Here is a 24275-nt window from a genome sequence, read left to right as displayed (position 1 = left end):
CATCTAAAAATTTCATTCATTTCAAATTATAAGCAGCAGCAGTAATAACACAGAGAATGGTGTTAAAATAAATGTAAATGCTGATCAACAGATGACAAAAATAAGCAGCATTTTATTATTCTTTACTAAGGAACAAATATAATTTCAGGTGAATATTAACTTAAGTGTAAGTTCAATTGTAATTTTGGATATAATGTGCTGGATATAAAAGCATATAAATATTGATTGAGGACAGATTCTTAAACTCCACAGAATGTAATGAGAATTGCTTAATCACACTTGCATGCAGAACTCTTACATATATGGGTGTTGCTTTTTTTTTGTTTGTTTTTTTTTTGCTTAACTGGTAGTTGTGTACAAACTGCTGAGGGTAGGTCAAAGACAAAAACGTGGACTAGCCGGCCTGACTGGCTACAGTTACACACATGCACACCCACACAAATATACTACTGATGCCAGTTCATGAGCAGATCTAAAGTTATAAATGATCTTGAATGTGCTTAACACGTAGTCTCACATATTAAACACCAAAATCTTTTTACTTTTCTATGAATGTATTGCCTAAGTAGGTAAAAACAGAAACACGAAAACATTCTTAAAGCAAAATTACATTCCATAAAGTGGTCGTGCAGAATGTAAATCTGTAAATCATATGCTGTAACATGTCGAACGACTTCTTCGAATCACTGATCTAAAGAATTTTCATCTAGGAAACGTGAGAGAGTTTGCATGAGTGTGTTCCTGTTACTCTGGAAAATATTAAGGATATGGCCTGTGCTCGTCTTGCTGTTAAGAAGAAATACTTTACACAACATAAATTACACAACACACAACACACACACTCCACCATCCTGTTAGATTTCTGAATAATTTGATAAATCATGTAAAAGTCCTTCAGAAGCAGCATACACCCTGAGTGTGAGAAGACTGTTATAACACAAAATGGTCAAGTTTTTGTAATATGGAACAACTTTGTTTCTTTGTTTCTTTCGCTGCCCAGTTTAGGCATAAATTGTGGTCACGGTGAATAGTAATAGGTAAATAGTTTTGCCTACTAGGACTGAAAAATGTTATGCAGACTTAATAACTTACAAATATGTACAGCGCTACTTATGCTTGTTTTATTATGTTTTTGCTATGTTTTTTTACTCAACAGGACTAGCAGCAGAGGTGGAACAGATCGACCGGGACAGCAGAAGGAAAGGACAGATGTGGCGGGCAGCAGCGTGGCCTCTCCCCTAATACACAGAGACAGACTGACAGCCCTTCACTATTTTCTGCAAACTGCTGAGACAGCCAATGTAGAGTAGAACGAAAGGCAGCTGAAAGACTGACAGATCTTTTGGATCTACAAGTAATTATTTATTTTACTCTTTGACAAAGAGAGAGATCAAGATTACAGATAAAACGACATGTATAAGGGAATTAAATTTAGAAGGTCATGCAATCTGCAAGAGTGGTTACATAACATTCCCCATAGCAGACACATGCTCAATCATGTACACACATGCACATACTGTACACACACACATTTGGTTGCCTCACCAGCTGCAGCATGTCATAGACAGATTCAGATGAGGGCTTGGAGCTCCTGTTCCTCCACAGCACCGACATCCTAATCCTAACGTTTAAGTGGGTCACAACAGAATGACCCCTAAAGAAGGACCAAACCCAGCTCCACCTTGAGTTTATCTCCTCACAATAGTTGCCCAAGCTTGAGAACAAGACTCAGTGTTCTGATGATATGAGAAAGCCTGCTTTCTGCTCTTTCTAGCTCAGTGTTTTATCAGCGAAACTATTTCCTCCCTGCAACCCTTCCTCTCTCGCTTTGACTACTCTGTTTTCTGGGTGGATAGCTCAAGTGGCTGCTTCGAGAGAGCAGGAGAGAGGGAAATAGAATAATAACAATAATAATTCCATCTGCAGCAGGAGGAGAGGGACAGGATGGGAGGGGTAAAAGGCAGGAGAAGCTCAGCGGCGGCATGTCACTCGCCCCCACTTGCCCAGAAATCCACAGCTTAGTGCTGCTAAACACACGTTATACTGCAAATCAACAACAAGAGCTCAGCATGTGACTCTGTGATGCTCGTTGGTTCACTTTGACTTTTCTTTTCTCTGGAGAATGAGTGTGAACAAATTCCAGTGTAATTACTGTATACTGCAAATAAAGGGCTGTTCGTCTTGACATGCTCAAGTAATGACTTTTCAAATGAGTTATGAATCGAATCTGTCCGTGTACAGGCAGAGCTGCATGTGACACAGAAGCAAGACATTATGCAAATTAACAGTGACTCCAGCATACAGAAGTAAGAACTTTCACCAAAGGACACAAACATCCAGAGATTCTCATTGCAACGCTTCTCAAAACAAGCAAGTGCAGTTATATATATATCTCCTTTCAATATAGAACAGGATATATGAATATATATTATAGAACTGAATATTGTATGTATTATTTATGGCAATGAAGGAAAACTGGCACAAGCAACTAGTACAGCAACTAGTGAACAGAAACCATATAAAGTAACAAAAAAAAAACCCTGGAAAATTTAAGAAAATAAAAAATTGTGAAGATAAGCAAAACATTAACATGAACATTATATTGAAATGTGCCGTACCTCCATCCATGCATGTAGTACCAGTAATGAGCTCAAGGGAAACAACCAAAAGATGATGATAATGAGAAATAAAAAGGGAGCAGTCAAAAGTATGAGAGTGAGAAGGAAGCGAGTCCAAACCTGTTCACAGACTAAGGAATCTGAACTAGGACAGTTTTGTAGGTGTAGTTTTATACTCCCAAGTTCCCACCTCCCAAATAACACACACATACAGCCAAACACTTAAGGAAGACTTGTCTTATCAGAGAAGTGACTCATGGGAGATGAAGGCAAACATTTCCTTCCCTAGAGAGCACGGATGTCCTCTTATCACCCACTTCAATTTCAGCCCTATATTATTACTATAACAATGTTGAATGACAATCGTGCTGCGAGCTCTGGACAAACTGACAAACCTTTCACGGTTCAATGATTATTGTTCTGAGTAAAAACATTAAAAAAGTATAAAGCAGAATGCAGAAAAAAATGGTGCTGCAAGGCTCAAGCTCACATAAGTGTGCGCCATCCATCATTACACAACTGCACACACTATACTATACCTATCCTATAACCAAATCATTAGGAACTCTATTCAAAAACTGGGTAACACTGTGCATTTGAAGTCGTCTTGGAGGTATCATAATATTCCTAATAAATTGGTCAGTGAGTGTATTTGCAAACACAACACACAATGAATATTGACAAATATCAGACTACTACAATGATCTTCTTTAAAAAGTATTTCTCAATCTTATTTTATTATCATATTAAGTGCTGCAGACAAGTGCTGCATTCCCTTCTGTTCAAATGCATTTTATTGGCTGCCAGCTACTACAGTGAGAAGGATTCAACAGGATAACGACTATCATGCATTTTTTTCCATTTCTGTATGACATCACCGTGACAGCGGATACATTACTGGACATTTACTGCAGGAGGGAAAATAGGTTTTTAGTTCAGCTATCATTAAGGTCCTTTATGTCAACATAAAATAATGATTAAATAAGAAATGTATTCCTTAACTGTTTATTCTACTGTCTGGAATCCACCCAAAATGTATGATTGTAACAAACTAATTAATTTGCTTATTAGATCACACAGCGACATCTAGTATATTTCCTCACGCAGTTAATACTTGGCCACGCCACTGTTTGTGATTAACGAATTTTTGGAAAGGACGAAAACAGATAGATAGAAGCATTTAATTCCAAGGTCTTGCTTGGCATGAGCTAATACACACAGACAAGTCTGTAATTCAAAAGTGATAAATGTAAAATTAACTTGATTTTTTAAACCTTTCGGATTTTTTCCCCTCACTGTGATCTGCCAAAACTGCGAGAGTTGTATCTGACTGGTTTAGAACTTAAATGACGACCCTTATCATCCGATCAGAGAGGATGAGAAACGTGTGCATGTGTTATTCAGTGGAAACATAATGAAGTCCTTCTACTCTTTGTATGCTGAGCTGTCCATTTCCTTCAGCACCTGCCTCAATTTATCAGCACTAAGCAATCTGAATTGTAATAAAGCAATTAGAATGATGGGCTAATTTATTTATTTATTTTTTAAATAAAGTGTTCTCCTTCCCTTCCTTGTTTTTCTTTTGCTTTCAAGCAAAAAACAGGCAATGAGATCATAACACTGGCCAGCAGTGTAGTTTAAAGGAAACGAGTCGACAAGGCATGGACGGCTTAAAGGGTCGTACTTAGCAGGAGCTGAATAGCTGTTAAAGATGTTCATTTGATTATACAGAAGGAGCCATGGCTTTAATAAGAGCTATATAAAGAGGGAAAATGGGGTCTAATTACAGACTCTTCACTCTGGAGCGGCACTAGGTGAGAGACGTGAGAGACACTATGATGGCTTGCAGGAATATATTTTTACCTTCAACATGGAAAGAAAATATCTGATTTACATTAGCTAATAAATGAAACATGCAAAATACAAATAAATGAATAATGCATGTACTGATATAGATCAATTCTCAAAAAAGTGTTAGCTGTTAAACCAAAATATGGTAGTGTTGATTTTAATCTTTTTGAGACTTATAGGATTCCTGTGTGATTTTACAAGGTGAATACTGGTGTAATGAGACTCAAGTCAAAAAAGGAAAAAAGAGACAGACATGCATGCGCGCGCACACACACACACACACACACACATACACACACAGACACACACACACACACACACACACACACACACACACAGATGGCATGGCATTGCTGTGCATGAGTTATTGAGGCTAAACATGAGGCTTGGCAGCAGATGGTGTGTCTGCTCACAGGCCAGAGAGACAAAGATTATTTGCTCCTCCTGTACTGTCATCAAGATGGCAGTAACAGAGACATATAAACAATATAAAAAATAAGAAAGATGAGGTTGAAAGTACAAACATGATCAAAAAATAAGCGAAAAACAGGTATCAGCGTTCGTGTATTCATATATGTGATATGACAAACAGACAAGCAGTTTAAATCAAGCATGTAAGCATCAATTTATTTCCTATTCCTGTGTGCTAAATGAATGTACAATGCATTATTTCAGATTTAATAGCATGATGTGATCTCTGAAACATTTATTAACTGGAGGAAATGGGTATCAGTAGTAATTGGCTTTGACTGCAGCAATGGATAATCAAAATGACTAGCGTGGAGCATGCAGCATGGCTTCTGCACTGACACTGAGGCAAATCAAATGTATTGAGCATGATTAGAGTCTTCATCTTGATTAGAATGCGACTAAATGAGGAAATGTGTGCAAACCGGCTCCGTTTTTTTCTGGTTTGTAACCAATGAATATTAAAAAAGCTCTTATATTTCTCTTTTGTTTTTCATCTCAGATTCAATTTAGGGGTGAAAATGATCCTAATGAACGGTCTTGAATGATCCAGATATATATTCAGTAACTAATGACTGGGTTGCTGTGTTAAAGACATCTGTTTGTGCCTGATGTACCGCTAATATGGTTCACTACATGTTCTGTTAAAACTAATTGTGTGATGTTAAATTAACACTAAGTGAGTGATGTTAAATTAGGACTTTAAAAAAACATAAAATCAGGATTTTCTGGCACCCGTGTACACACATGATTTAGCAAGAATAAACTTTTATTTACAAGAATTATTTATTTATTACTTTTTTGCCTGACTGATTACACATCCATGCATGACCTCACTTACCTCAATAGAATATAACAGCAATGCATCATTGCTACAGTTCACCGCACACCCAATGTGTGAGCAATCTCATCCCTCTAATACTGCCTATAAAGCAAATGTGATCTTTAAGATCACATGACAAAAGAATACACTATACAATAGATTTAGACAAAAACACAAAACTCCATTGCAGTGATAGCCATGAGCTCAGAATAGAGTATGCCAGATTCTGTGCATAGTGTAAATAAAACCTCACAGAAAATTACCAATAGCAATAGATTAAGCAAATGTAAGCCTCAGTATAAATTGTGCCCAAAGAAGAAATAGGTATCAGTTATGATACGATATAGGAGATGGATACATTGTGCTTTAGTCAGTGTGCTGATGGAAGAGGACAGACAGGCTTTAAGAAAGCTGTAGAACCAAAGAATCTGAACCTAGGCAAATGAAAACCAAGCCAAAGGCCCTGTAGCAAACATGGAGACGTGCTCGAGACACACACATTCTGCATTTGTCTTTGTGTGTGAGTGCGCATATCTATAGTGACACAATGGCACACATCTGTGTGTGTGTGTGTGTGTGTGTGTGTGTGTGTGTGTCCAGGGACACAATAGCACACAGCTCTGTGTTTGTCTTTGAGTGCATCCACAGTAGAGCTATAATCCAAATATAAATATATTGTTCAGACTGAACAGATAAGGTTCCCTAAATGAATACAATTATGTATATAAATATGACATAAACTATTCATGAGAAATCTTCAGACTAGTGTGTGCTTTGGAGAGCTATTGTGCTTTGGAGATCACTTAAGATCTACTTTCATGCAGACATGAAGACGTCATGGGAAGGGTTGCCAGGCTTCAGCAGAATTCACCACCCAGCTACAACTGCACAAATATCCTTAGCCAGAAATGTTTGGGAAAAAGAAAAATTGGCACATTGTTCTGCTTTTTCTCAGTACTTATTTGATATAGAAGTTAACAGTGGTGCACACACAATTCTAATGTGCAGTAATTGCAATATACATACACTAAAGGACAAACTCCAAGTTCAAGTTAAATCCGAATATGAAAATATATCTGAATATTTTGAGCCCTAAACAAATACAACAATATGGCATTGTGTTACACCCCTAATACTCAAGGACACTGTGTTGCTGTACACACTCATACAGCGCATCTTATCGACCATAATGACATCTGATCTGAAACACACGGACCTTCATTTAATTACTTAATTAATTACTAAGTGCATACAGAGTTCAGAGGCTGACATCATATGATGGTACTTCTGTCCTACCTTGTGTTCAGAGTCCGTATCCAGCTCAGCCACTGAGCCATCCACCGCATCATCCACAGGTAAAGTGACACGTTCTTCTACTTCTGCAGTGTCTGGGCTTTCAAGCACAAGTCCAGAGGCCTCATCCAGGATGTCCTCTAGATGGAGTAGGAGATCAGAGCCAGGTGTTGAGAACACAGAACGAAACCGTAGAGACGTCAGAGACTTATTAGGTGTAGTGTTTCCATCTGAATGTGTAGCAGTTTTTGGACACAATTTTTAAACGTATTACCAAAACAATGCATCATTTATTTGTTTAAAGAAATCTCACCTTTGTAATGTAATATTTTACCTGATATTTGTAAGAACTTCCATCCATCCATCCATCCATCCATCCATCCATCCATCCATCCATTTATCTATCTATCTATCTATCTATCTATCTATCTATCTATCTATGCTTTCTGTACGTTTCCTTTCAGATTTTCTGAGAGTTCCTCCATTATGCCTGATTTGCATTTACTCACACTACCACACCATTTCTAACATGGTTATGTCACATGTATAAAACTGTTCCTGATTTGTAATCAGCCTCACCGAGTAATGTCTAGTATTCATGAAATAGGAAAAGATTAGTAATAAGTGCAGTAGCAATACAATCTGACCTGATTGCCTCTATTGTTATTAATTAAATTAGGGGTAGTTCAAGAGTATCAGTAAATTCATCACTGAGTTCAGTTAGAAAAAAGCAACGCTCAGTTTTTGTGTCCAATATTGTTTGTAATCAAGGAATCAGTGCTTTTTTCTGTATCATAACATTACATCCTAAATCCAACTTGAATTGTGATAATTGTACCTTGGCTCTGCGAGAAGATGTCTGTGTAATGGTCGTGTTGTGCCTCTGAGCGACGAGGAAGCTGTGGATATCGTTGACATGGCTCAGATGAGGGCACAGCACTGACGGTGAGAGTTAGAGAAGGTTGAGCAAATGCAGCATTCAGGTCTGACAGCTCCAACGCACTCGCCTCTTTATCGTTCAGTTTCAGGATCTCATCACCAGCTCTCAGACCTACAAACACACACAGGAATGTAAGAGTGAAAAATAGTTTAATAACCTTATGGTCAAATTTGACTAATAAGACGTATAGGGTGCTCTTTGTGGAAACTCTAGGTAATTGTGGAAATTCTAGATAAATCGATGTGCTGTTGTTTTTCTTTGGCGTTTTCAAAAAAGAGCTGGAAGTAGTGTCACACATTTTAAATCACCTAAATTACGTTTTTGAAATTTTTATCCCTTAATGTCACGAATCATTCATTTATTACACCTCTTGCACATTAGGAAAAGCAAAAAGCTGCCTCTGCTGCACCAAGCAATTCCACTTCTCTTGGTTATCTATTAGCAGCACAAGAGCTGCCCAGTCGTCACCTGATTCAGTGTAATTACAATACCACATGACTGCCACTCTAATTATTTATTGTGCCTGATGTAAAAAATTAAAATAAACTGTTACCACCATAAAGTTGATTATTTTCCAGCAGCATGTTTGGAAGTGTTTTATTCTTCTAAATTTGAGAACATTCATTAGAATTCTTACATTTTTAATTAAAACCATGCCATAATTTTAACCATACCAGATCCTGTTTTCACTTACAGGTTACATGTTAGAGTTATAAACAGTTAAATAGAAGATAAATAAAGTTAATAATTGACAGAATACTTACACCCATTAGAAACACTCCCATCCGAATATCACTATTTACAACCATGTTAAGTAGAAAAGCATCTCAGCATGCATATGGTATCATGGGGACAAGAAGAGGATTAGAAAACAAATCACCCTTCAAATATCTTTTTCCAGTCTTTAAGTTTAGTCTGTCTAGTTTGGGTGCGTCTTTTCCCATGAAACCCTCAGATTCTTGCTCTTGGCTGGCAGGAGAGGAATTTCATAATGTCTTCCTATATTGTTGCCCATTTATCTCAAAGTTTGATGTGTTGTGTTATTCTGAGATGTTCTTCTGCTTACCACAGTTATAAAGAGAGCTTTGAGTTACAATAGACTTCCTGTCAGCTGAAACTAGCCTGGCCATTCTCCTCTGATCTAACTCATCACAAGTTGTTTCAGCCTGCAGACTCTTCACATACAGGAAGTTTTTTTAAACAAATTCTGTGTAAACTTTAGAGACTGTAGCGTGTAAAAGGAGATAAGCAATATCTAAAATACACAAACCAGCCCATCTGGCACCGACAACCATTACACAATTAAAGGCACAAAGATCAAACACACACACACACACACACACACACACACACACACACACACACACACAAACACACACAAACAGAAGCATAGCCTGAAGTGTGACCCAATTGGATGTGAAGCAAACCATCACTATAGGAATAATAATAAAGGTCAGAGGGATGGCATGAAAAAGAAATGCCAGGGCCAGTGTATTCAATCTGACCTGGATTAAGAGCACAGCCTCTAGGCAATATGCTACAGTGTTATATCTTCTATGTGTGTTCATCTCAGACTGTCTTTAATTTCATTGGCAGTATAAAGTGTGTGTTTGGGGCACAAGCTTCACACAGGCTTTGTTCTCTGGGGACAAACACTGTCTACTTGGCTTCGTGTTGATTGGCCTGGTTACTCCTGGAGTCTAGTCATAAGCATTTTTCTGCTCTCATACATGTAAATAGCTGGATGACCAGACTAACTAGTGCTATTAAACCTAGCACACAAGCATGTACGTTTTTAAATTATATAAAGTTTTAATTACAACAGTCCCAAAATATCCTACAGATTACTGTTCTGAAAATCCATATCTCCTAGATGTCCTAAAATAGACATGTGTGCAACTACCTCATAACATGGCCTCTAGTCAAAGACATATCCCTGCTCCTGGTCATCTGATAACTAATGACACTCGTCTGTTTCTAATCACAATGCTCCCTTTAAATAACACAGACTCTCAAATTAAAGGCATACACTCTTGCTCCACTTTTGTGTCTGTGATCATTTCAAACTTTTTGTTATCTACCTGGTGTGATAAATGTTTTGACCATAGAATGCGTATTACTGCTTTGCTCTTGTCTAGATTATGCCAATAGCCTGGTCATAGTCTGGTAATGGTTATTAGCATAACCATATTAGTTTTACTTAGCCTTTAGTTTGCTACGTTGGTTTTAATAACCAGAAAGCCAGAAAACCTGTTAGTCTATCTGCTTTGAGAAATACTGGAGTAAACAATGTGTCAGAAAGAGCATTGAAAGTTATGTTTTTATTTAGCTTTTTGAAGTCATAACCTATGTCAGATGGAGATGAGCCGACATTTGGTAGCATGAAATTGGTTCACCGTGTTGGTCCAGTCACATGTGAAAGCTTTTAAAACACATTTCCTCCAGCTGACTGGAGATTTGGGTCAGAGTGGTATTTTAAATAGTTTGATATTCCCTCAGCAATGTGTCAGCAAAAAGGCCATGGTAAAGCACTTTATTAGAGCATACTAGGTGAGGTTCAAAATGAATCTCCTGCCAAACCTTTTAGCATTAGCTGCCAAGGCAACTTTTGTCAGTAATACTAATGTTGAAGTCAAACTCCACTAATTAAGGTTAACTGGAAAATCACTGGACATTGGAGGGTTTAATATTGAATATAATCAACTAAACTGTGCAACTGCTTGTAAAACAAATTTTAAATATTTATTCACAGGCTTAGTTGAATCTGACTGTTATATTTGTATATTTATTTATGGTACCTTAATTTGAACAGGATTAATCCAGGCCTAATTAATTCTATAAATAACTGTATAAAGAACTAGTGCTTTTTGTTTGTCTCAGGATAAAAAAGCCGTATATGGAAAGATGTTACTGTACTAATTTAATGTTCATAAAAAAAAATGGACCGGGGGAATTTATTTTATAGTGAATGGGCATGTTGCTACAAAATGGCTAGCATTTATCTGGGTTTGGGCTGATTGCACACTGCAAGTTGTAGTGAGTCTAAAAACCACCAGAAATAATTAATTTAGATCCAGACTATCTGGTAGTCATGTGTGATTTGTCAACATGAAGTCTATTTTTTTTGCTTCTCGGGTTCTTGGAAAAATTCAAAGTTGTGTTGAGTAACCTTTACCTTTGCCTGGGCAAAGTGTTTCAGATTTAGGTATGTCTTGTTCTGTGGTTTATCTCACTGTTTGAGCTTTTAAATTTCATCAAATTTGGAAAAATGTACCATCGACACAGATAGGTACAGAACAGTATCCTTTTTTTCTTATAGTGTACTTTTACATAATATGCCTAATCTACATGGAGACAACAGAGTTTAGCCTACCTTTAGTAAAAGCCATGCATCCTGCCTTCACGTTTGTAATATGTAGCTGCTGTGTTCCATCCTCATCCACCACAACTACAGAAAACCCTATGGAGTAGAAAGAAAAAAGAGTGATTGATTCCATTCGAAAAATAGACTGTGGTGCAGTACATTCAGTACAGTAGAGTGAAAAAAGTCTTACCATAACCAATTGCACAGGATTCATTTCTGTCAAACTGGATAACTTTGGTAGATTTGGTACAAATTTCAATCTCTTTGTAAAGCTGAAAGAAAAAGGACAGACTCATAAGGAAGAAAGTGTTAAAAAAAAATAATGATCTTGATTTGACGTTATTAGATAGAGCCTACAGAAACCTTATAAAAGAAAGCTTATGAAAGCAAATAATTTGACATCCTATTTGATTTACACACAGGAAAAATAACAGTAAATTGTTTCCTCAAGGAAGCAAAAAATCAGTTTAAAAAAATAAGACCTCTAATAGTGTTATGAAAATGGACAAATGGTAATATGTTGTTACTGCATTGGTTGCATTTGTCCAATCTAATAACTAATAACAATTCCTCTTTCAATTTATTATTTATACACATAAACAATTTTTCATGAAAGACCAAAAGCTCTTCAGTTATGTGTGCATGCATGAGTTTTATTATTATGTTATTTTGCTGTGGTATTTAAAAGTTTAAATGACTTACACCCTTTTTTGTGCACTTTTGCTATCATATTTATTAAGGAAACTGAGCAGAGCTATTAGTGTTTCAATTAGGAAAATCATTTCAATATTTTTCCACTTTTAATATGGTTATTGTGACCTGAATCCTGAATCAGGAATTCTGAGCCCAAAACCACATCTACTTCATGCTAAACTCTGTGCTCTCTATCAGAAAGTCATTGGGATGAGCCAGTTTTTTGAAGCTAATAGAACATCAATCGATCTATCAATCCATCCATCCATCAATCAATCAATCAGTCAAAGGCATCTATAAGAAGGCCCAGCATTCTATTACTGGGCATGGAACCAACCCAGACATTAAGGGGTTAACTCTCAGTGCTGGTCCAAAGCCCAAAGAAAATGGGAGGGTTGTGACTGACAGGGCATCTGGAGTAAAACCTGTGACAAAATCAGATATGTGGATCAAATGATCCACTCTGGCCCCAAAACAGGGTGCAGCCAATGTACACCAACAACAACATTCAAACCATGACAAAAATGAAATCTCACCAGGTCCCAGAGTTCCTCTTCAGGCTTAGGGACATAGAATTGCACTTGATTGTCGATTAGAAACTTAAGCCGGAGATAGTGCTTGGGCCGATCAAGACTGTGGGCCTTTGGAGAGAACAGAGAAAACAAATACATCATGATTGAGGTCAAACGTGGTGAAGTAAAATAAATGTACCAAAAGACACCATGACGAAGAACCACTATGGGTAAAGCTTGCCCTGTACTGGTTCTGTACAGGCACGTGGCAAAAGGAGATGGCAAATATGTATTAAACATTCAGTACATACCTCACCTTTAAATTATAGATTTTTTTCAGATTTTAAAGAAATTGTTAGGGTTAGATCACCAATCTGAGCCACTTGAACTTGAACTAAAAACCAATACTTCTTTCCAAGTGCTAGTCCTAGTTATGCTGTACGCCTCTCTTTCTCCTACAAATGGCTGGACCTTTGTATCATAAACCATTATTTATTAAATCATGAAAAAAATGCCACTCCATGAAGTGAAAATATACATTTTTTATGACAGAACACAAAACATTAAGTGCCTCATACTGTATTCCATTACGTTATTTGACAGTAAGCTATTTTAATGATTGAATAGGTCTGCAAACTAACAACACAATATAACTTCTTTAAAATTCTATTTCCACAGCCACTGCTTGTTTTTTTAAAGATGTGACGTGTGCATGTGCACACAGAATAAATGAAAACATTCAAGTTCTCTTAGCAACATTCATGTATGAAACAGGCAATCAAGCATGCAGCACATTATCAGCAACCAGGATGAATATAAGTATTGGTTATTGTACACTTTCACATCCCATTCTGCTTCAATGTAATGTTCTCCTCATCAAGATATCAGCCTGAATTCCATTCTAATACCTCAATCCTTCCAACACATCCGACCCATGCTTTACCTTGTTACAGGGAAAGCTTTTTTAAAAACTATATTATATACTGTTTAAACGTATTGTTCAGGGTCAGGTTCTTTGATTCCTGGGTTACTGTTACCTCTAAGTAAACTACACGGAAAAACCCAATGTCACCAGACAGGAATTTGAATTTGCCTTCCTTAAGTATACCAATCCAGACCAGATAAATTGACAACAATTACAAATAAGTGACAACAGCACTAAGGAATTAAGAGTTTATCCCTAGTTTAGGCATATGTACTGGAATCTAAGATTTGGCCTCTTTATGGTAATTACCGGTCTTAGACTTGAAGCCTATTTTCCAAATGCAACCCACTGGAAATATGTTTAGAAGAGTGAGTAAAAATTTAAACATGCATTGTAACTTCTACAATGTTTTGCTTTCAGGAAACGGACTGCAGTCTGTCATATAGCCTGTAATGTAACAAACTATTGGATAATATCTACATATTTACTTCAATATATTATCCATAATTAATACACATGCACTAATACACACAGCATATAGAAATATTGAGAGGTATTCTGACTGGTTGTTATCATTCAAATTAGATATAATGGAAATTTGACAAAATTTAAGCACTACCAATAATCCTTTAGAGGCAGAGAGAGAGAGAGAATATAGTGAAATAGAAAGAAAGAGTATATATTATATCTTTAAAGCTATATCTTTAGACCTGTGCTGATCTCTATGTATGTGCATGTGAGTGTGCATGTATACGTGTGTTTTCACCTTGCACACTGACTCCAGGGCTTCCAGAGTTGTCTCTCCTGGTTGTATAGTTGCCAGAACAGGTTGATCATTGGGCAAAATGAGCCATGATGGAGTGAGGTATTCAGTAACCCAGACATCACTGTCTGCAGCATGCTGAGGAAGGCTCCTCATGGACCCTGTCTGATCCTTGCATAAAGTACACAACAAAAATAGTTAATGTGCAGGTAATAGGGTTGTACATTCATAGTGTGCTCATTAGACTGCTCCTTGGTTTAAGTAATATTGTGGATCATTTAAACAACAAATCAAATAATTAATGCATGAGTGAATTAACTAATGAACAAACAAACAAATAGCAGTTTCATAAGAGTTTCTGATAGTCAGTAGATTTTTTCAACCTTCCCATTTAGCAAAACACACACACACACACACATATACACACTTCGCTGTGTCATGCCTGTACTATTTTAAATGTGTGCTTTATTTAGCCGTATCACAATTAAACAGAGCTGTCTAAATCAATATAGAAGAAATGCATCAAGTCAGATCTGTCTCTAATTCCAGCTAATTTGCCGAATCCAATTAACTTGGCATCCAACCTTGACAGTATCTGATCTCTTTTTGCCCCTTAGAGCTCCTTTGGCCTATGATCACTGATCAGTGGGGTGAGATTTGATGAACAGGAGGACATTGTGGCCAAGGTATGGGACTCTGGGACTCCCAGGCCTGTCTGCAGATCTGTCCTACTGTCAGCAGCAGCATACTGCCCAAGTGCTGATATCTTATCATCCCGTATCAGGTGACAGGCTTCACTGTTCCCTTTCCCTCCCAGCAATCTGGCTACTGCATGCCACTGATGGTGGGCTATGTAATAAATGTGAGCACGATCCCACACACAGGGATTAAGGGGAGTGTAAAGGACTGTGGTTGCACACACATGAACACTCTGATGGCAGGATGATGAAGATTGTTAAAAGGCTGATGAAATAGCAACAGTTCAGTCACTGTGAGGTACTAATACCTGCCATTTTTTAATTCTCCGTTTACATCAAACATAGTATAAAAAATTCTCCGTTTACAAAAAACATAGTATATTTGCTCTTATTAACGGTTCTCTCTCTTGTCACATACTCATGCAAACACAGTTCACCTACCAAGACAGAAACCATCTGTCTCATCCAGATCTGTTATATATGTGACGGGTGGGAAATTGTCTAGCATCCCCCATCTCTCCCCAGAGACCCCTTTTTTTCCCAAATTTGGATACACTTATCTCTTTCACACTAACATCTTTTCACTTATTCGCAGTAAAGCTTATTTTCCTTACCAAGCTCTCCTTAGTCGGATCACCAAACATTTCCTCCAGACTTTTCTTCGCTGGGTCCTCGCCATCTACAAACACCTAGAACAAAAAAAAACACCCAAAAGATCAAAAGAAGGAAATCAACTTCTGCAACAAAAAAGAGAGACATTTTTGTGCATATTAAAAACATTTGCTGTGCATGTAAACACAATAGCAACCATGGGAATCTTTCAATGTATGCATCTTGTAAGATTTAATCACATGTTTTTGAAATGTAGAAATGGCATTTATATTCCAGTCATCCAAATATTAATGATGTTCTATAATCATAAAGAGATTCAGATTAATGTGAAGACCTGGCTAATGCTGGGTCTGCTTTTGCTTTTCTTCTTTGAGGTAGTGTCCAGACCCCACAGTGAGGAAAATCGGCTTTTGCGTTTACTGGAAGATCGGGACAGGGCGTTGGTCCGCCTCCGAACACCGCTCTCTGTCCGTGCTGCAACCTGGAAACCACACACAAATGCACAAAAAAACAATTAATTATCCTACAAAGAGCTTTTAACTGCATATGCAAATTTACCAGAAGCATTAGCCATGACATATAATTAAACAGTAAGCCTCAAGTTACAAAATCATGTCAAATAAACCTGCTGACATAGACAGCAACCAGCTTATCTTCCCTACAGTTACCATTTCTTGGTAATAGTGATAATATAACATGCTGACACCTCAGCAAGCCCTAGGACTCAGATAGGATTTTAAATATTTTGCTGCATATATAGGTCACAGCATGAATTTACAGATAGCCACAATGTTTTGGCATCCACATTCACCTCCTGTAGTGAATGGGAATCTGTCTGGCGTTTCTGGGTTAATTCACATAGGGGCAGAGATGCATAACAAAGCTGTAACTCTGCAGCAAAGACGAAAACGTAAATCCCACATGTCATTAGTAAAGCACTAAATCACTTAGAAAATATGATTGCAACTCTCTTTTGAGGGCAGTGCAATCGCTGATGGGCCAATGCACTGAATCCTGGTGGAACAGGGTTGAGTTTTCTGTTCAGTTTTTATACGGAAGACTGCGAGAAGAAAAGAGTTCTTTTAAAGGACACGCTATGCTTCTTTAAACTTGTTACGTCTTCACAAAGAATATATTACATGGATAGAAGTTCCTACAAACCAAACAAAGCCAATTAATGACTCAGTGCTGAAGCTTTTGTCAGGAAAATAAAACTGTCTCAGCTTAAAACTGTAATGGATTTCGCATTGAAATTCCTTCTCACAGAAGGGAAGAACAATGCTGACAAACTCATATAGTTCCTTCAGGAGGAACTTGTGTTGCCATCCTGTACAGTGTGGGATGATGACTAAGTGTTAACACTAGATGTGTTAAGAGTAGAGTGTACTTGTGGACCATTTCGTCAGTCCGCCTACATACCTCAAACCTGTCTTTTATTTATTAATTTTTTAACCTGAGGGATGTTACATAAGAGTGCTAAGAGTAAGTAAATGTGTCTTGTGAGAAACTGAAATGTACACATACAGAATAATACTGAAGAATGGCATGTATATCACAGAGATTTACATTTATAGCTGTGTGTTTTGTGTACACTGTATGTAGCTCAAAAGGGATTTCCATTGAAAAAAAAACAAAGGTAAGAAAATAAGATATTTCAAAGAAATTGAAAACAAGAAATACAGATATGAACCCTAAAGAACCATTGCTGCGCTAAGGGACATTTTAAGGGACATGTTTACAGGAATACATTAAAGCTATATATGAATAAATAAACACTGGCAACACTTTACATAATTGGCAGGTTTATAACGCTATATGAAACTTTTCATATCAGTTGAACTAGCTATTTTGAGCCATCTTGAAATCTGCCACAACATAATATAATTTATGTAAACGAAAATAAACGTTGTGTCAGCTCTGTCTTGACATCATAATTGAGAAAAAGTAGATATCAATATTTTATGTTAGAACAAAATTTAATAAATGTTTATACAGGCTTATGGCAGTTGTCATGAACAAAAATGTGGTAATGATCTCTTGCTTTACAGGGAGTTCAACAATAATGGATACAGTGAGTGAGCATGTGTGTGTGTGTGTGTGTGTGTGTGTGTGTGTGTGTGTGTGTGTGTTTGTGTGTGTGTCTGTGTCCGTACCAGGGCATGGAAGGAAGAGACGGAGAAAATACCCAGGCGGCCCATGGCCAGCTTTGTGGGGCGCGAGGCGAAAGCTAGTAGGCGCTTGGGGTTAGGAAGCTCGCCGCCCTGCAGGCTGGATAAATAACAGCGAAAGCGAAACAGATCCACATGAAACTGCTCGAGGTTCTGCTCCCAAAGGAAGATCTAAGACCGAAAGAAAAGCAAAAGTGAGGCATAAATTCAGTGAGGACTACAATACAGTTCAATAGCAAAGATCTATATGAGACTGCTTCAGGTCCAACTAGCATTTGAGATTTAGATAGAGAAGTTTGTGGAATAAGATCAATAAAGAATAAAACAGCTTAGAAATCACTGTCTTAACACGCTCTCAAATCTGGCAAAAAATATAAAGCATTAGGTGTTTATGGGCTTTTATATTACTTTTATTACAAAAGATGTAGAGTATGAATATGATAAGAAAGGGTGAGTTGAGGTGGTGAATGCGGTGCTGTGGGCAGGAATTATATTAACACTTATATAGTGCTAGAAAACAGTGTTAGTGAGCAAACCACGTACACACGTTATACTGGATCTATTTAAAAACCACGGAGGAGTATACACCTCCATTATTGGACCAACACAAAACAGAAAACTCTCTCTTGCATAAACCCCTTGCACACACACACACACACCCCCAGCTCCCCCAACAAGCAGTCAGACAAAGCAGTTCTCAAACACATACTGCAAACACCACACACATCTCCCACACACAAATCATAATGTCCATTCATTACTCAAAGACTCAAAGCATTTTATCGCAACCCTATTCAAAAGGTTGTTCTATCAACTATTAATCTACACACAGTACTGTGCCAAAAACACATATAAAAGAAATACTCTAAAGCAAAAATGCTTACAAAAATATTGGGTTATTTTTTTCTTCAGGTTTTTGTCTGAAACATTATATGTTAGCTTCTTTCTTTTTACTGACCCAATAATGTAGAAATCAAGAAATAAATATGTTAAAATAGTTAACAATAATTAATAAGTGAAGACTTTTGAACAGTCCTGTACTCCATACAAAATGATTTTGTATAAACCATCAGGATGAACTATGAGTATGTTTTGAGAAAGCTCTAGAGGATGCATAAAACTGGCCCCAGGAAAACAATGACCTAACTGTAGGAAATTAAAAACAGTAGCAGAAATACACCTGCATTTCGGCAATCCAGTAATCTTAACCGTGTGCACTACATTCCAGTCACATGTAAAAACACAGATTTAGGACTATGCCCTCCTGGGCATGAAATTCTTTCCATAAATCCTTACACAAGCAAAAAGGTTTCAGAGTGAAATGTTAGGACATTTCCCTTGAGACAACTATTTAAAACAATAAATTCACACACACACCTGTTCTTTTTAATTTGACCCTATCAACTCAAAACATTGAATGTTTTGTTAATGTCTCCCTAAATAAGAAAACTGACAGTGCTACAGTAAATCTGGATGTGAGAAGCTGATTGCACTCTATAGCACACCTGTTCCAGAATAGTCTTTCTCTTTTTACTGTCAGTGACAGCTGAAAGCTGCATGTCTCCCATCTTCTTCATCTTCTCATCCATATCAATCTTCTGCTCCAGCTTCTTTATCTCAGCACGCAGGAAACGCACGGTGTCCTCGCGGTGGTGCTGCCGGGCCACTGCCGTAGCACATGCTGAGTGGATGGCCGTGATCCAGTTCTCCAGCTCTGTCTGCCCTGACGTCTGATAACAGGCACACCGAAGTTTGTGGTTAGACGGTGGACTGAATTAGACGTTTGCTGAAACATGTGCCTACAAATGTACTCAACATACATCTGTGCTTATGTTAGATATATACAAAAACAGCTGTTCCTTATTTAACCAACCAAGAACTGGAAACACTTGCTAACTAAAAACTAGAACTGCACGTTTATGGCTGAAAAGAGAGTATTTGGTCATTTATTTGGTCATTCATGGTTGTACGGTCCTCATTTTAATATGACACTGACATAAATAGAAAATTGTGTTGCTATCTAGGACAGTTATAGCATGAATAACATTAAGGTCAGTTTGGAACAAACCTGACAGATTGGCCTTTAAAACTAAGATACATATCATATCCAACACAGTGAAATGCCACTAAGGCATACAGATTTCCTGCAATATTTCCAAGCACATAAAATGGTTCAGTAGAAGTCTTAAGCAAACATTCTGCTGCTACTATCCTGTTTGGCTGAGAAACGTGTAAAATTCAGAGAATTTATCACCTAGTTAGGACAAGTGTAGTGTACTAAATAGCTGGAGGTCTCTAATCTTTGTGTAAAAACTCTTGCTTTAAAAAACATGCAGTGGCATTGCTTTATCTATTGGAATCAGGAATAACTCACCTGGAAGAGAAAAGCATCACCTAATGAGTTACTTAGGCAGAAAACAAAGTCCTTCTTGGGGTGTTCAGGAACAGCCTGGACGATGCTGTTCTCAGCCCACACTGCATGCTTGGGGATACTGTTGTGATCAATTCCTGATCGTCCATCGGTCTCGTAAAGGAAGAGGGTGCAGCCTAGAAAGAGCAGACAACAAAAGAGATTAGATATTTTGTTTGTTAGCATACGGTAGCTAGTACCAAACAGACAAATCTAGTACGGTATAAAAGCAAGATTCCAGCCCATATGGCTTGTGTTCTATAATCTTTTAACCAGTAGAGGATCTATGCTCTCATTCAATGCATTAGTTTAACAAAATAAGCATATTTGACTGAAATCTGTGTGACATGAGATCGTCACACATCAGTGGTCACAAGACAGACAGTGAAAACCTAATTAGAATATCACACCAGATTTGTTTGGGAATTGCAATCCACAGAAAGAGACATAATGGAACCTGGAACAGGCACTGCATTAAAATTCAAGGTTAAGGCTTGGCAGCTAGGTCAGAACTGATTTGTAATGAGCACGGAATAAATAAATAAAAGGGAATCTAAAAGTATAAAGATTCATCTCCACCCTCCCATGGTAATGACAAAATGAGTCAAGGAGTGGGAGGGCAGCAGTGATTTGATTTGACATAGCAAGGATGAGGTAAATTACAGCACAAGGTCTGGAGAGAATACTTTTAAATTATTTTATTAGGGTTTATGTGCAAAGGACAAGGATAGATGTAATTTCTGATATTTTAGGGTGTATCTTATGGGAATAATGAATGAGAGCTAATCCAAATAGATTTGAGTAACCAAAATGAAATCTACAGTGAGTACATATTTTGTCAAATTATATGAAAAACACAGGACACGATACTCTAAAACAGTGGTTCTAAAACCTGGTCTATGTATTTGTACTCCATGTCCTCAGCAGCTTTCTTAGGACTGGTTTGAGAACCACTGTCTTATAATAAACATGTTTCTGAGATGCTGTGAATTGTCTAGTCAGTTCTGTAACAATAATTGACCGTCAGCCCTGGGTCAGGACTATCAAGTTGGAACAGGAAGGGAATTTTATACTCATACAGCACAGATTCAACAAATGTTTTCACCGCAACTTCATACTTCAAAGAATTCCACTCTGTGATGCATTGTGATGTACACTCTTGAAGTGGTTGTAACTAGCATGCTAACACTAACTAGTTTATGCCAAACAAAGTACACAGATTAAGTAACATCCGTGAATGGAAAAGATAGATCGGGGTAAAAAAAAAATCATATCGGAAAGAACCAGGTTTTAGTTTGTTCTCTTCACTGTTGTAGCTCACAAGTATTTTTGTTAGGAAATGTACTTCTGCAAGTAGCCAAGAGTAGCAATTTTTGTTGCTAGAGTGTTTGATATTCACCAATCTTACATCCTGTAGCTGTTGTATGCATCAAACAAAGGAATCAAAAGCTCTGGGGGAAACATTTACTGTTGAATTGATTAGCTAGTGAGGAAGAAAAGGAACAGGTGGTTAGATATTATGTCGTTGCCTAAGGCCACAGAGTTTGTCAAATTCTATTGTCCTTCAGTGGATGTGAGGGCATGTTCTTTTGAGGGAACAAAAGTAACCACAGGTATTTGAAAAATATTTAGTAGGATAACCCAAATCTAACCAACTACTATTAAACCAAGCAATTATTCAAGAATATATAAAATTATTCAAGGTTATAGAACTTTTTCAGCACTTGAATCTATGTCAGATAAATGACAGGTCAGGTGCCATTTACAGTCCATCAGTTTTCTTACCTTTCAGTGATACCCAGTAACGCTTCCACTTGCGCTTTGTTGCAGGCTCCACCTTCTTATTTTTCTTATGTACCAAGAAGTTCTTCACAGCCAAAGCACCTGCCTTGCGTACTGTACCATGTGTTGTCTCCAGAAACAGTGCCTCAGACAGGAAGACAGAACTTGCTGTGCCACTGCTTCTCTCATCACTGACAGCCGACCCTGCCTCCTCCAGGCTTTCGTATGTCAGCCGTGAGCTTGACTCAAGCTCCTGTCGAAAGTTCTCATATACTCCGTTGCCTTCACCCAACCGTCGCTCCCGATCCCCTCCTCCTCCACTGCTGCTGCCACTACTGCTCCTGGCGCTGACTGCAGAGTACACGGAGAAAGAAGCCGACATGGCTTTGCAGCGACGTGACTGGGGCTTGGCATCAACAGTCACACCATCGATTCCACTGTCTCCATATTCACTGCCCTCGCCTGCTGTGATGTCCTTTGAGGAACATTAAGAACAGGTTTTAGTCCCTTTAAAACACTTATGCAGTTCTGCTACAATGACAATTGGATGTGTACACATTTGGAAACATTTGCCAGTTTTCCATGGATGCACTTATCATTCACCCCACCACTGTATCTGAGTTTGGTCTTGGACAAAATTTTACATTCAAAATATTGCTTTTAGCCCTGCTGGCTCAGTGTTGTAGGTTCTTGTAGGAACCTAAAAGCTCCTATGTAGTTTACTACAACAAAAAGGATCCAAGTTGAACTCGTTCACATTTACCCATCCAAAGAAGTCCTTGAAAATTTGTGTAAAACCCTCTACAGTGCCACCTTGAACTACAGAAAACACTTACAGGGCACTTAAAAACCTGACTAGTAATGAAACGGTCTATGAAACACCATCAAAATATCTGTAAAGCAAATATGTAGAAGGCAAAATATTGCTATTGGGATCTTTTCATTTAACATCCTTTTACCCCTTTACATCCTTTAAATCCCACAATCTGGATATTATTTCCAACACAATAGCATGAAACATTCAAAGGGCACCGCATTATTTCTAGATCATTTCTAGAACAAAATGCTTGAGGCCTTTCATGCTTTTTCTGAACCAATATTAAGGATAACAGAGATCAATAATCATGACAATCTGAGGAGTCATATATAATCTAGTCATACATTCCTTGATAATTGCACTTGCTAGTTGTGTTAATATTTTTGGTATCTTTTTAATAAGAGAGTAACTGTTGTACAACAATGTGTATTCATTATTTATGTGTACTTACATGTGAAGTCTGTGCACGCCTTCCATGCATGCTGGAGCACAGTGTCCGCTGTTGGCTGGGAGGACCTTCAGAAAGGCAGTGTGAGCGTCTGCAGGGCAGAGTGTATGCTCCATAACCACTTCCTTCTTCCTCATCTGGAGACAGCATGCTATTGATTATCGTCCCTGCTGCCATCCTTGTGCTATCCCGTCTGTACTTATAGCGATTCCTAGAGCCACGGTGTGTGGCTGTCTTCTCTGTGCACAGATCATCTAAAGAATTGGTCCTCTCACCAGAGTGACCCTTATGTTCGCTGTTTACTATTTTTTCAGGCTCAGTGGTGTGGATGATCTCCTCTGTGCTAGTTAACTGTTCCTGGCTAAGGTCGGACAGCGAGCACTCAAGTGAGTCTTCACGCCACATGTCGGCTGATTTGGAGCGCTTCTTGTTCTTGAAGCTTCCACCTTCACCAGGTGGATCATTCACCTTCTGTAGATATGTCTTTTCTGTCTCATTGAGACCATCATCATCCTGTATATCACCCACCACTGTTTCCCCTCCGTCCTCTGAGCCTGGTGCGGTACTTGGTTCACCAGGCTGGTCATGAAAAGATATGGGCCGCAGGTTCACGCCAACCGGATCCTCCCACTCGTGTCCACTCAGAGCATCTGTCTCATTAAAGGGCTCCAGGCAATTTTCACTCAGCGACTGAGGGATGCTGGGAGTGCTGCTTGATCTGGTGCTGGCTTCTGAACCATGATGCTCAACTTTACCAGATGAAATGTTGCAAGCGTGGCGTGAATGCTTATTGGAAATCCGGAGTGAGTGTGACATGTGTTTGCGTGATAGATGGCTTTGAGCGTCGAAGTATAAGCTCTGGTCTCCATTTTGGCTCTCTATATTTCCCATGGTTTAGCATCTATGACAGACAAGAAGCAAGTTGCAATTAAGAATTTTGCCACAACATAGCGTACTGTTGCAGTTGTAATGAAAGCTGTGCTTTTCCCAGAAATCAAGCTCTCAAACCTGATTGGCCGGCAAACTATACATTCCTCTAATAACGTTACAAATGATGTACAGGCAAGTCACTGTCACCGCATTAGAAGGG

The 24275-nt window shown here is 38.1% G+C and overlaps 1 protein-coding gene across 4 annotated transcripts in view; it reads right to left on the bottom strand.

Annotated features, from left to right (window-relative positions):
• The window catches only part of tiam1a (TIAM Rac1 associated GEF 1a), a 49580-nt gene that overhangs the window by 8138 nt on the left and 17167 nt on the right, over positions 1-24275 (bottom strand). For 2 of the 4 annotated variants that reach the window (XM_060895338.1, XM_060895337.1), the window contains 13 exons: positions 23189-24086; positions 21924-22395; positions 20103-20275; positions 19234-19458; positions 17714-17899; positions 15895-16041; positions 15563-15637; positions 14254-14421; positions 12587-12691; positions 11548-11629; positions 11367-11453; positions 7892-8104; positions 7057-7193 (listed from right to left, as the gene is read on the bottom strand). In XM_060895338.1, coding sequence (XP_060751321.1) covers positions 7057-7193; positions 7892-8104; positions 11367-11453; positions 11548-11629; positions 12587-12691; positions 14254-14421; positions 15563-15637; positions 15895-16041; positions 17714-17899; positions 19234-19458; positions 20103-20275; positions 21924-22395; positions 23189-24076 — 2958 coding nt within the window. In that variant the 5' untranslated portion in view covers positions 24077-24086. Of the gene's footprint in view, positions 1-2618; positions 2759-7056; positions 7194-7891; positions 8105-11366; positions 11454-11547; positions 11630-12586; positions 12692-14253; positions 14422-15562; positions 15638-15894; positions 16042-17713; positions 17900-19233; positions 19459-20102; positions 20276-21923; positions 22396-23188; positions 24087-24275 lie in introns of those variants that run through there. The other 2 variants (XM_060895339.1, XM_060895340.1) reach the window with 2 other exon arrangements.

Source organism: Tachysurus vachellii, chromosome 20, assembly GCF_030014155.1.
Source record: "Tachysurus vachellii isolate PV-2020 chromosome 20, HZAU_Pvac_v1, whole genome shotgun sequence".
Taxonomy (NCBI): Eukaryota; Metazoa; Chordata; class Actinopteri; order Siluriformes; family Bagridae; genus Tachysurus; species Tachysurus vachellii.
The sequence above is the reverse complement of the archived record's forward strand: the minus strand, read 5'-3'. Positions and strand labels throughout refer to the sequence as shown.